Source organism: Phytophthora sojae, assembly GCF_000149755.1.
Source record: "Phytophthora sojae unplaced genomic scaffold PHYSOscaffold_5, whole genome shotgun sequence".
Classification (NCBI taxonomy): domain Eukaryota; phylum Oomycota; class Peronosporomycetes; order Peronosporales; family Peronosporaceae; genus Phytophthora; species Phytophthora sojae.
The window spans coordinates 570,458-583,355 of record NW_009258119.1 but is presented as its reverse complement, the minus strand read 5'-3'; the positions used below and the strand labels follow the sequence as shown (position 1 = coordinate 583,355).

General features: G+C 54.1%; 6 protein-coding genes across 6 annotated transcripts; 4 read left to right on the top strand and 2 right to left on the bottom strand.

Annotated features, from left to right (window-relative positions):
* Positions 1 to 421: 421 nt before the first annotated feature.
* On the bottom strand, positions 422 to 1,129 carry PHYSODRAFT_332937 (hypothetical protein; the record flags this gene model as incomplete). The annotated part of the gene is made up of 4 exons (XM_009530026.1): positions 422 to 514; positions 605 to 667; positions 725 to 922; positions 1,004 to 1,129. The coding sequence occupies 4 exons, from the start codon at positions 1,127 to 1,129 to the stop codon at positions 422 to 424; spliced, it is 480 nt and encodes a 159-aa protein (XP_009528321.1).
* Positions 1,130 to 3,054: 1,925 nt separating this feature from the next.
* Positions 3,055 to 3,300, top strand: PHYSODRAFT_387940 (hypothetical protein; the record flags this gene model as incomplete). Its single annotated transcript, XM_009530025.1, has 1 exon — positions 3,055 to 3,300. A coding segment is annotated over one exon (246 nt), but the record flags the coding sequence as incomplete, so codon positions are not given.
* Positions 3,301 to 6,911: 3,611 nt separating this feature from the next.
* Positions 6,912 to 7,565, top strand: PHYSODRAFT_505967 (hypothetical protein; the record flags this gene model as incomplete). The annotated part of the gene is made up of 1 exon (XM_009530024.1): positions 6,912 to 7,565. A coding segment is annotated over one exon (654 nt), but the record flags the coding sequence as incomplete, so codon positions are not given.
* Positions 7,566 to 8,164: 599 nt separating this feature from the next.
* PHYSODRAFT_301543 (G-protein beta subunit) lies at positions 8,165 to 9,199 on the top strand (the record flags this gene model as incomplete). Its single annotated transcript, XM_009530023.1, has 1 exon — positions 8,165 to 9,199. The coding sequence occupies one exon, from the start codon at positions 8,165 to 8,167 to the stop codon at positions 9,197 to 9,199; it is 1,035 nt and encodes a 344-aa protein (XP_009528318.1).
* A 187-nt stretch (positions 9,200 to 9,386) lies between these two features.
* On the bottom strand, positions 9,387 to 10,839 carry PHYSODRAFT_509937 (hypothetical protein; the record flags this gene model as incomplete). The annotated part of the gene is made up of 2 exons (XM_009530022.1): positions 9,387 to 10,655; positions 10,750 to 10,839. 2 exons carry the CDS (start codon positions 10,837 to 10,839, stop codon positions 9,387 to 9,389), a joined length of 1,359 nt encoding a protein of 452 aa, XP_009528317.1.
* Positions 10,840 to 11,775: 936 nt separating this feature from the next.
* PHYSODRAFT_391239 (hypothetical protein) lies at positions 11,776 to 12,162 on the top strand (the record flags this gene model as incomplete). The annotated part of the gene is made up of 1 exon (XM_009530021.1): positions 11,776 to 12,162. A coding segment is annotated over one exon (387 nt), but the record flags the coding sequence as incomplete, so codon positions are not given.
* Positions 12,163 to 12,898: the final 736 nt, after the last annotated feature.

Here is a 12,898-nt window from a genome sequence, read left to right as displayed (position 1 = left end):
TTCTGCATTTGTACCGTTTCAAAGGGTTAAGGCACCTTTCATAGATCTGGAATTGATATCACAAGCTGCGCTAAAGGGGTGCTTTGAAATGTTGCAGTTTTTTTCACAAATGTAACAATACATGTAGCTTGATGGACGGAGTTCGAGACGTGGGTCTTCGCGTCGACTGGAGTGGCGACTGCATCCTGAGTGCAGTGTCGTCCCGACGCTGTGACGTCGTGTGGTTGGTGCTTGAACACGTTCCGACTCACCTATTTGATATTGACAGAAAGGGTCACGTTTTTTTTCCGCTTTCGTAGGATTTATTCTGAGCCAGAAGCAAACTTCAGTGCCATTTCATGAAGAAAAAAAAACATCAATTGGTTTACGAACAACAGTGCGAACGCTAAGTGCTGTCTCCCTCCGCCTTAGATCTTCGAAGTTAGAAGTTGTAGTTGGCTTCTTGTTCTCGAGCAGGCGGCGAAGCATCCAGCCGTCCGTGGTCATTGAATCCCGTAGTACCTGACTCCACCAACTCGGTAGCTGTCGTGGGTGTAGGCCTTCAACTTTCACATGGAGCTGGAGATCCAGACCTCGGTATTCGCGTGCGTTGGGGTGCACAGACCTGTCTTCGCTGAAGACCGTCGCTGCTTTCACCGCCCACACTGATCGATACCTTATAGCCGTTCTGCATCAAAATGGCGTTATTTTTCCTGGAGTGTTGAATTGAATAGTATATACGCACCACTTCCTCCGCGAGAATCGCAAGCACCAGCGATGCAAGCCAATGCGTGTCCCAGTCGCCAATGTCCAACACTAGCGTGCCGTTTACCTCACCGCGAGTCTTGCCGTCAGCGTCGTGATCTGCACCGTAAAATACGTGCCCTTCAGGCATGCAACTATCAGAGAATGTGGTCACGGAAGACGTCCGTGGGTCGTCGATCTAAGATAATAGGGAGGCAAAAACCCATTAGCTCCAGTATTAACCACCAGAACAGCATGCAAAATTCTGCTGTAAGCTTACTCTGTATCGAGGATACTTGAGCGCAGGCTGGAGAAACGGGTGCACGAGTCTGCCGCTGGAGTCGCGGGACTTGCTGCCAGCAAGTTGCTGGAGATGCCGCGCTCGCTCTCCATTTCCTGTACCCATGCTGAATCGAGACAGGTGCCAAGGAACCGGCAGGGTATTCCCCGGCAGAGACTAGCTTGATGCAGCAGGTGGTTGTGATGAGCAGTAGTAGCAGCCACGCCATCCCGGAGTAGAGACTCTAGACGATGAAGAGGGGTCTGTACGAGTCGTTCCAATGTGTCTAAAGGTTACCTTAGTAGCGGACGAGGTATAATCTGCGGCCGGTTTCGTACTTAGGTCACCATGACGGGGATTTATCAGCGTCGGTTATCCAGACACACGGCTAATTATAAGAATGAGAAGTGGACCACTTCATGTGGTCACAAGGGCGAAACTGCCCGCAGGGTGTAGCTCCGTCCGTTGCTAACCTAAGATCACGAATGGAATGAGCAGAAGCCAATAAATGCGCAATGTTGACTCCAAGTTATAGTAAAGCTATACTATTTACTGTAAGTACAAGTTTTTATCTCTACCCAACGAATTCCTCAGATTAATTTCTCTTTTCATGGACATCACCCAGGCAAAAGGGCTGAAGGGTATTCTCTATTGTTTTCACCGCTGCTATCTGTGGCCTTCCTCTTCCGCTCGAAGCTCGCGCTCTCTGGCCTCTATGCGGATAAAAGGCTGCACCACAGCTGCAGTTGATGGGATCGCCGCTGGCGGCGAGTTGCACGTGTTTCATGGCTTCAAAGTCACCATACCGAGGGAGAAATAGAGAAAGTTTTATCGCTTGTCACCACTCATGATATTTTTGAACTCACAATGCCCCACCCATAACCAGTGAGCGGTGGCGTACCAACATTTCCACCAGGAGATTCAGGGCTGCATCGTTGGCAACTACCTTTAATTCGAGAAACCACACCGAAAGACGACGAGCTGCTCGTGCCACGTTTAGTCGCTTAGGGCCCAAATATTTTTCAGTCGTGTTACCTTTCATCGTCCAGTACAGATGACAGCACGCTAATATCCATTCAGTGGTAACTTGAACATTCGAGGTTGAGCTACATGTACTCGGATACAGAGCTACTCGTATTTCGTGGTTGCCAATTAGCAATATACGGAAGAAAGGTTCTCTTCACCACATTTCAGGGTGCTATTTCACTATGACAATAATACTGTAGAGAGAAGGAAGATTAGGTTCGCAGTCACAAACACCATAGCAGCTTCGACGACGCCTGCTGTTTGCCCTCAAGTCGCGCAGGTCGAGCAGCTCCACCGCAAACTTCTGTAGTTGTGAATGCTATTTTAAGGGCCAAAGGTAAAAAATAATAAAAAGAGAGATAGAAAATCAATAGCTTCCCATATCACTCCACTCACTCACGCTGCCTTAGAATAGCGACAGCGGACGTTCATCAATGGGGGAGGCCAGGTCCAAAAGAGGACCCAGCACTGCAAACCACCGACATCCCGAGTCAATGAATGAAGTCGAATACGATCATCAAAGTTATTGAGGTTGTCTATTCGGAAAGTCGAATAGAAAAGAAGGTACTATAGAAATGATCCTGTGTAAGTACGGTCTTGACCTTCCACTGAAAAGGTTGCCGTAGCATATCTACTCATTACCAACCTTATGATCCATATAGCATTATTTGTCCACCTCCTATTGGCTAGTTTACCTTCAATATGTGGTACAGTGTACCTCTCAACAGTCTATTGTTGAAGTCTTTTTTTGTTCAGGCAAGACGGCAGCATGCCGAGCATTCGTTATTGATCTCTATAGGATCGACAGGTTTTACGTACCCCGGCAGTGGACGACAGTGGTGCAATGGGTCTCGGTTGAAGAACCACCTCTCTATTCGGACCATCAAATGGTACGACTTCTGTTAAAAGACAGTAAGTGGGGCACAATGAGATCACAGGCAGTGAGGAAGATGCAGTATCCATTTCAAACAGCCCAGCCTGAACAGACTCGCATGGCGCTCATGGAGGAATTGATTCTTCACGAAGTAGGGAAGGAGACAGGGGTAAAAGATTGGGATCGAACAGTGACAAAGTGTGTGGAGTGTAAAAAGACGGTAAGACGGAGGGAGCGCCAGCGCTCGACCAGGTATGCCTCGAAACTCTATGCCCAAGCACGGGCCCAGCTCCTAATGAGAAACGATTTGATTGAAGCAAAGATGGAAGATCAAAGAGCTGAGCATATGATACGAGCGGGCAATCGTATGGAGCGGACTTCGAAACGGATACGATGGAAGTTTAAACGAATTTCTGACTGGGAAAAGGTCAAACTGTTACAGAGATTCGACAGATCAATGGGGAACCGTTCCTGCCCCATGCCTCGATTGCAGACAAGTTTGCATCTGAATGGAAACCAATATTAGGGAGGAGCCATAGAACGATCCCGGCCTCGCAACTACCCCACGAATTCGACCGTTCGTCAACGTTCCACCAGAGCGACGTCTGACAGCGAAAGATAATGAGAAGCTTATGCAGCCAATAACGTGTTGGACGCAATCTCAGCTTTGAATAGGCACAAGGCGGCGGGCCCTGATGGCCTAAACAACGGTTTCGTAATTGACGCTCAAGCGGTATTAGCACCAGCGCTAGTCGAAATTGGAAATGTGGAGTAGCGCCCTCGCAGAAATCTCGCGAATGCGATCTCGCACAAACTCGGCGCGTCTGGATAGCGGTCGCGCCGAGCAAATTATTCCCGGTTGTTGGAGTAGCGTATCTTCGAAATACAGGCCCAAGTCTTCGCAGGCTACGGAGTTGGGGGTTCTTGTGTTGACGCTTGTTCCTTGTCGTAGGGCGTCGAGCCTTGGACGTGCGGCGTTATCGGGCCGGCGTTTCCTCAGCGTTCCCGTCGGGCGTGCGGCGTTATCGGGCCGGCGTTTCCTGGGGCTTGTGTGGCGTTATCGGGCCTACACGGGGGTCTTGTGCACGGCGGTTATCAGGCCAGTGCGGTCCTTCGCCTAGGCAGCGCATTATCGGGCGCCCACCTACACGGTATACGTTTAACGTGCCTTTGTTCTAGCACGGGTCTGTGGGGGGGGTGAGCACCCGAACCAGCAAACGACGGGGGGGGGGCGCGAAATCGAGGCGGCTCTACTTGCCGGCGCTTGGTGGTTCCCCTGGAACCTCGGAGAAGACGGGAGGTCTTTGTGGTTCAGAGAAATTTCGGGACTGAGTCCTTACCCTATCCTATGCCCTAGCTACTGGCTACTCCGTACTACTGCTTGCTAAGCCTATCGTTGTGTGTCTATCCCTACTTCTGTCGTGCTTGCACTGCCGTCCTTCAACCTGATTTGCGTGGCGCAATCAAGATCTTACCTCGGCGCGTTTTGTCGGCGGGGTTTAGGGTCGGCCCGTTTTGCTCGGCGGGGTTTAGGGTCGGCGCGTTTTGCAGAACCGGGTGCGCTGGTCGACCCGTCGGATGATTACGCGTCGCACTGGATTCTGGCACCGTGTCTCACGGCCCATCACCCACGCCGACTTTCCCGTCGAGCTCGGCCCTGCGTCGCGCCCATTAATCCGCGTCGCGTTCCATCAGCCGCGTCGAAGTCCATCACTCGCGTCCCGGCGCCATCTTCCTCCGGCGCCCGGCGCGCCCACTTCTTCCGCGGGGTACTACACCACAGAAATGAGCTGCTGAAAGGTGGAGAACCCCCGGCGTCTTTCCTAGAGGGGCTAATTATCCCATTGCGAAAAAAAGGTGATTCAGCGGACGCCATGGACTACCGCCCTATCTCGCTCTTACAAACAGGTTACAAGGTTTTTGCAAAAGCTCTCGCACAAAGAGTGCAAAAGATCTTAGGCAAACCGATTGGAGAAATCCAACAGGGATTTGTGCACGACAGACAGATGATGAAGACTGTCATGATGATGATGGCCATACTGGCCACCGCGCGAGGCGAACCAGACCTCGCAGCGGTAGCGAGCAGAATCATTTTACTTTTGGATTTTCGCAAAGCCTACGATACGGTGGCGCGGGAATTTTTGTTTCTCGCTCTTCTCAGGTTCGGTTTCTCCGAGGCGTTTGTGAATATGATCAGGCGATTGCATGATTCGACCACAGCTATATTTCTAGTTAATGGTCTATTGTCTCAAGCTACGGCGGTACAAACGGGCATCAGGCAAGGATGCCCCTTAGCACCCTTGTTGTTTATTTTGGCGGCGGAAATATTGGCGCTGGCGATTACGCAAGATACAGACCTGCAAGGGGTTCCGGTGCCCGGTGATCCGACGCTCACCCATATTTTTTCGGCATTTACGACTCAACTGTGTTTCTGCGGGAGGCGCAGCAGTTACCGCGAGTCATGGAAATTATTGAACGGTTTGGCCAGTTATCGGGTCTGCATGTACAACCAACAAAGAGTAAAGTGATTTTCCTGAACACGGCTATTGAATTGGAGGCCTATGAGGGCATACCAGTTCTCCAGCATGGAGACACAATCCGGTATCTTGGTTACTACGTTGGAACGGGAGACTTAGGGCACCACAATTGGGCAGTACGAATTCGCAATATCCGGAGAAGGCTGGCGACCGCGACGCATTTAGCCACCAGTGTTGCACTGAGAGTGACCATCATGAATGTCATTGCGCTGCCAGCCATTCTCTTTACAGCGGCGGTGTTTGACCTACCGAAATGGGGAGAGAAGGAATTACTGAACCTCCAAAAGCAATTTATCTGGCGACATTCGACATCGAGTGACCCCAGTCGTCATATATTGAATCCGAGGCTCCTATACACGCCCCAAAAGGCAGGGGGTGTAGGGTTAGCGTCGATATCAGTGGCAATCAAAGCATTACGGATGAAGCATGCTATTCTCTGGCTCACTCAAAACCAGGACCGATATTTCTCGGCGTGGCGCTCGTGGGCTTTCCGAGCATCCGATGAAGAAGGGTTCGCAGTGATAACCCCACACAACCCGCCGAACCCCAGATGCAGGGCCTTTAAAGTCCCCGGGATGCGAATGCAAGCGCAAATCGGTGCAAGGCTCAAACCCGACTCGAACACAGAGAATGCAATCCAAGAACGTCTACAGGCCGAGATGGACACTTTAGTGCGAAGTTCAATCGGATGGAGGGTTGGAAATACTTTGGAATTACGACTATATGACCCTCTTCAGCCTCAGACATGGGTGTGGCCGGAAGAAACTGTGGAGTTCTGGCCAACATACCTGTGGACGGAAAACCCATGGATCCGAGAAAGCAACGGAAACATGCTAACACGTAAGAAATATCCTAGGATACTCGTGTGTCCTCTGGCCGAGCTGGAAATTCGGCGGACTGGCCTGACCTCCTACTCGATGCTAATTCCCTCGCCAGAGGCGGAAAGCAAGCATCATACCTACCCGAAGCTAAGCAGGTGAGCGCTGGCTATACTCTTGGGATCTCCAGCACTTGAAATCGGGGGGCGAATTCAAGTGAGCAAAGCAGCACATCTACGACAGCCGCCACGGCTAGAACATCAGTACAACTGGATGGCAGAAGAGCGTGGTCAAATAATTGGGAAACCTCAGGTGGAGGCTGACGCAGAACCCTGCCGCATCGTGATGGAACAAGCCAGGAACGGGCTCCATTGGCAAATATCAGGTGACACAGCGGTTCCAAAGGACTATGAAAAGGATCTGGCCACGTTCCCCAGATTGGAAGCGCAGAGAACAAGATAGTATTCAAAGCACACCCCAGCTTGCATGCGTTTCCGTGGTCCATACCACCCAAAGTGTCGAGCCACAAAATAGACCAAGCGTTGAAGAAACTTTCGTTTGCACGAGCAAAAGGAGAGCTCGCTCCGGCGCTGACCAAAGTCGTCAACAGACTCGAGGCAAGGGCAAAACACGACGACGAGCTGTGGCAGGCCTTGCAGCAAACCCCGAACCAATTGTGGAGGCACCGAAACGCGATCACAGAGTATCAAGCCTGGGTCAACTACAGATTGGCGGTCTCACAGCTAAATCTATACTTTGACGGACGGCAAACTGACAACAGCTGCAGGAAGCTGGCGAGCTGCAAAGGACACAAGGAAACCTTAGCTCACATCTTTTGGGAATGTCCTTGTGCGAATACGTGCTGGGAAGCGCTAGTAACGCACTGGACTGGGCAACGCTGCCAACAGCATGATCTGGCTAAGTTCAAGGCGAATTGTATGTCAAGATCGCCGCCGAAACTGTCGTCGGTGATGCAGGCTAGGCTGCAAGCAACCTTCACAGACGAAGTGGAGGCGTACGTGATCGAGTGGAACCGAGTGTGGTGGATACTCAGTTCCATTTGTATAACGGTCCTGTGGATCCAAAGAAACCGGGTGACCCATCAGCAGGGGCAAGTTACGCAGCAAGGAAGTAAACAAGAATTTTGGAAGACTGGGCTGCAGCAATTGAGGGCACTGGCGCGACGCGAACGTTGGCACCCACACACCAAAATACAAGGCACGCGCCTGCTCCTCTGTTTAGGAATGTTGGCGCGACCGCTTCAAGAGGCACCACCGCAAGGGATCGCACGACGACACCGGCGTTGATATCCTGACTTAGGAAATTCCAGACATCTTGTAACAGTAAAGTTAAATAGATAAGTCTGATCCTCCTCCGTTATTGATCTCTACATGTACTGCAGTAAGGAGCCCTATTGAACGCGCTCACACCAATAAGTGCAATGTGCACTTGGATGTATCCCTATAAAAGCACATGAGGCGTACAACTCAATTCGATGCACTACATGTATTCGGGTGTCCACAAGCATAGCAAGCGAATCGACCGACGCTGCCCAGTGCGACGCACACTGTACCGCTATTGTTGCTCTTCCATTTCCTCCAATCCGCGCTCGTCCCACACCCGGCGCCCGCCCAATCGCAGGCGCGCATTCCATGGAAGATATTCTCGACCCAAGCGTCGCAGCAGTTATAAATACCTCCAACAGTCACCGGGGGCTGTGCTGGAAGTGCGCCCGCTGCGTCGCGCCATTCCCCGCCCCGCGCCTCCCCGAGCTCTGTCGCGCCCCAAACTCCGCCCCGAGCTGCGCCTGCGTCTCAGCTACGCATCGAGCCGCCCCGCGCCGACACCCGACGCCTGTAGCCAGCAAACGCTAATTTAAAGTCCTCCCCTCTCCTATCACTCAGCCATGGCCGACGCCGCCGAGCTCAAGAAGAAGTGCGAGAGCCTCAAGGAGACGATCGAGAAGACGCGCGAGGTCAAGGCCGACGGCGGCTTCCAGAGCGCCAACGCCAGCGCCGGCGCCAAGCCGATTCCGGCCCCGCCCAAGTGCCGCAGGCTGCTCAAGGGCCACTTCGGCAAGATCTACGCCATGCAGTGGGGCGGCGACAGCTCGAGCCTCGTGTCGGCGTCGCAGGACGGCAAGCTCATCGTCTGGAACGCGCAGACGACCAACAAGATCCAGGCCATCCCGCTGCGCTCGAGCTGGGTCATGACCTGCGCCTTCGAGCAGAAGCAGCGCAACATGGTGGCCTGCGGGGGGCTCGATAACCTCTGCAGCATCTTCCACCTGTCGCAGGCGCAGGTCATGCGCGCCACCAAGGAGCTGGCGGCCCACGACGGCTACCTCAGCTGCTGCAGGTTCATCGACGAGGCCAGCATCGTCACGAGCTCCGGCGACTCCAACTGCATCCTCTGGGACGTCGAGAGCGGGGAGGTCAAGACCACCTTCCGCGAACACTCGGGCGACGTCATGTCCGTGAGCATCAACCCGCACAACCCGAGCATGTTCATCTCGGGCTCGTGCGACTCCACGGCCAAGGTCTGGGATATCCGCACGGGCAAGACCACGCACACGTTCCAGGGCCACGAGTCCGACATCAACTCGGTCGACTTCTTCCCGAGTGGCAACGCGCTGGGCACGGGCTCGGACGACTCGAGCTGCCGCCTCTTCGACCTCCGCGCGTACGGCGAGCTCAACAACTTCAGCAACGACAAGATCCTGTGCGGCATCACGTCCGTGAGCTTCTCCAAGTCGGGCCGCTTCCTCTTCGCCGGCTACGACGACTACAACTGCTACTGCTGGGACGTGCTCAGCACCACGGGCTCACACATCTATCAGCTCGCCGGACACGAGAACCGTGTATCTTGCCTCGGCGTCAACCCGGCCGGCCAGGCACTGTGCACAGGCAGCTGGGACACGCTACTCAAGATCTGGGCTTAAGTGCGTTATGGCTTGGCCATTAAGTCGAGCAAGACAGGACTGGAGGCGTCGTAGGCTGGTAAGTCAACGATGAGGAGCAACAAAAACCATTTATATCAACTTCTTCATTACCTATAGTCTCTATCTTGCTCTTGAGCTGCCTTGTGCTCGAAGAGCGCAAGCATAGTGCCAACTTATCTCGAGATATTCAGTCTTCCGAGTCTAATACGTGCTCTTGGATGTAGGCTTTCATCTCCATCACACGTTGCTCGAGGTAGTCGAGGTGCTGCCGGAACTCGTACCATTCGATACGCTGCGACTCGTTGGCGTCGAGCTCCTGCATGATTTCCTTGGCCAGCTCCGCGACGAGACTGGTAATCGAGGAAAACTGCGACTTGCGTCGTCTCTCCACGCGCTCCGGGGCTGTGAGCTCTTCCCACGCTGACTCGGGCGATGCAGCGGCTTCTGGTTTAGGCGCCGGCTCTACACGATCTAAGTGATCAGCGAAAATGGATCTCAGTCCGATTTCCAGCTCCGATAACGACAGCACAGCGTCTCCGTTCAGGTCGGCGGTGGCAAAGAGCAGGTGGATCTGGTTCGCAAACGACTGACTGCCGGTCTCTTTGTTGGCCTCAAGCGCGTACGAGACCCACTCCATAGCGCTGAGGAAGCCGTCGCGGTTGTCATCCAGCGACTTCATGAAGCTGTCGACCACCGCTTGGCTCGGCTCGGATCCTCGAAGCAGCCAGATGAGGATCCTAAGCTCCTTGATGTTGATTGAGTGCTCTCCGTCGTCGTCAGCGGCGAGGAATGCGGCGTACGGAGAGACAACGAGGAAGAACGCGTCCATCGAGATCATGGTGTGCGCCTTGTCGGCGCTATCCTCTGGCTGGTTGGCCTCACCCTTCCTTTTGTTCATGATGGTCTTCATTGTGCGCAGCAAGAAGGCGATCTCGTGCTTCTCGGTTGCGGGGCAATAGCGCTGGATCATTTCCTCACACAAGTCCTCGGAGCACAGCAAAGGTTGTTGGCCTTCTTTGTCCTTGGCATCGTCGGATTGATCCACTTCAGCGAAGTTCATGAAGGCTGTACAGACCTCCTTGATCATCAGGTCGTACTGGACCTGGTTCTCGTAGATCACGCGCGTGTTGGCGAACTTTGCCAGGTACGCCATGGCGCTGCGTTCGTGCAGGACCCAGTCGGAAAACTCCTCGAGTGAGATCTGGCCACTGCGATCAGCGTCGATGTGGGCAAAAGCGTCAGTAGCCAGAGCTTCCAGACTGTCGGTGGCAGGTCGAGGCATCCCAACCACCTTACACAGTCCTCGGGTTGTGCACAGCATCAACAGCACCAGCTCGTCTTGTGACATCTCCTTGGAGTGGTCAAAGTCGAAGAGATCGAAGAGCAGAGGCACCTTCTCCTCCATCATCGCGTCGCAATACACGATGATCACCGCGAAGACCTCCATCACGTCCACCTGCAAGCAACAGTGTACAAGATGCTGATGAGATCTCGACGAAGTATCAGACCTCTATTCAATGGACGAGCGCGCAACACACCACCTTGCCGACTTCCCATGAGTCGAACAGCGCGAAGTGCTCCTGTGGATCCTGACAGATGAGCGAAAAGACCTCGTCGAACTCCTCCGGGGTGACCGTCATCTTGTCCCCCAGAGCTGCTTGCAGGTGGTCGAAGCTCTCTTTGGCCTCCATGAAGTCGTCGATGGTTGCTATCAAAGATCATTAACACGCCCATAAAGAAGAGTTGGGTTAATTTCGTCACTGAAATGGTCCCATAAAGCTCTCCAACCTACCTGCTCGGTATTCCTACTCATTCGTCCGAAGAACTGTCAGTCATGTTATCCCACAACAAAGCAGAGTAAAGCTGCGCTGCGCGCACCTTGAGCAACGGGTCATCGCTCACTATCGGATCCGAGCACTCGAGGTTGAGCGTGTTCCCCATGTCTTCCGCAGCTTGGATGAAAGCAGGAAAGCTGAGTAACGGTTGTTCGGCACGACCGCTCGCCTGAATGGGATTCCTCCTTTTAGCCGCCATCCCCAATCATGGATTTCGTTGCCATCGGCCTTGCCAGTCCGCTACCTCGACGCCCAGCACAACCTAAAGGCACAACAACAAGCACCAGCTCCTCCCTGCCGCCGATAACCAACGAGTCTCCTAGGACAAGTGCCCGTGAGCCGAGATCTCCTTCAACAGCCAACAAATTCCTCGACAAGCCTCCACATCACCATCATCCGCCACGAGCCGCTGAAGTCGCGTCATGGCCGCTTACGTTCGCGCCTGGGAGCCCCAACAAGCGAGGCCAAACGGACTCAACCATCGACCTCGACCCGTTCTCGCCCATCTCACCAAAAGTGCGCAAGCTCCACACCCGGACGCGGCTCGTGGACGACAGTCGAACTCGACCAGCTCTACTGCAGGAGCTACTGACCTTCCTCCAGGTCGAGCTGGACGGAGAGAATGATCGAGAGTCTTCGACCCCCAATAAGGCGTCAACGCCCAGTCTACGGAGACTTCAGGTCGTTCGTGAGGCACTCAACAGACTCATCGACGGCTTCAACGTGTACGCGCCGGTGTTGATGCGTATCCGTGACGAGTACGAACACGCGGTGGAGGCGCTGTATGCTCGGAGTTTGATGGTGCCGGGGCTCAACACGCGACTGCAGAGTGTGGAGACGCATTGTCTTCGACAGCTGAGCGCCAGCAGTGCGGAAGCGAAGGCGCGTTTGTTGACGCTTAAGCGCCGACTCGCAGAGACTCAGGCGATGCTGGCTGCGAGTGCGGCTGAGAACGCTCGCCTCAATGCGGCGCTGAAGGCTGAGAAGGGCAAGGTCATCCAAGCGGAGAATAAGCTGGCAGAGGTCCAACGATCCACGTTGGCGCTAGCTAGCAGCGTCCGTCGACACGATGAAAGTCTACGAGCTGGCCACGAGCGCTCTCTGGAAGACGCTAGGGCGCTGCAGAAGGTTACAGCGCGGTATTATCACGCTTGTGACGAACTTGCAGAGCTCAAGAAGACGGTGGCGGCGCTGGAGGAGCAGGGGAATGGAGAGCACGTCGCCGCGGACAAGAACACCATCGTACTACTAAGTCGCGAGCTGCAGGAGCTTTCCACGGCCCTAACTGCTGCATCAGGGTCTCCTGCTCCTACCAACACCTCCAAATCAAGCCAAGACAGCGAAGAGAGCAAGCATATCGCCTTAAATCACGCGTTCGTGGCAGGTTTGGATGGTTTTGGCCTCGAATTTGAGCTCTCGGAGTTGCTAACAGGTATCGCGAGTGCACCAACGATCCCTGAGGGTATTGAGGCTACTGCTGGGACGATCACGCAGCGCTTGAGACAAGTTCAGCAGCAGCAGTTCGCTCTGTTAGCTGCCAAGAGAGAAGCTGAAGGAGACGCGCAGAGTCCACTGGTGTTCCTCACAGAACCGGCAGAGCTGCTCGCGCTCAACGACCTAACTCCTGATAAGCTGGTGACGTCGTCCGCAGCTTTCACCAAAGCGCGAGTCGATTTTCTAGCGGGTCGAGGAATGGGTCAAGACGTGCCGAGCTACTTGCAACACGACGGCTTTGTGCGCCACCTCTTCATCCCGCGCGTGAGGATCGAGCAGCTTCTTGCTCAGGTCTGGGACCAATTCGACGAGCAGCTCCGCGTGGCGCAGCACCGGCACTCCAGCACGCGCGCGTCGTTCAGCTCCGGTA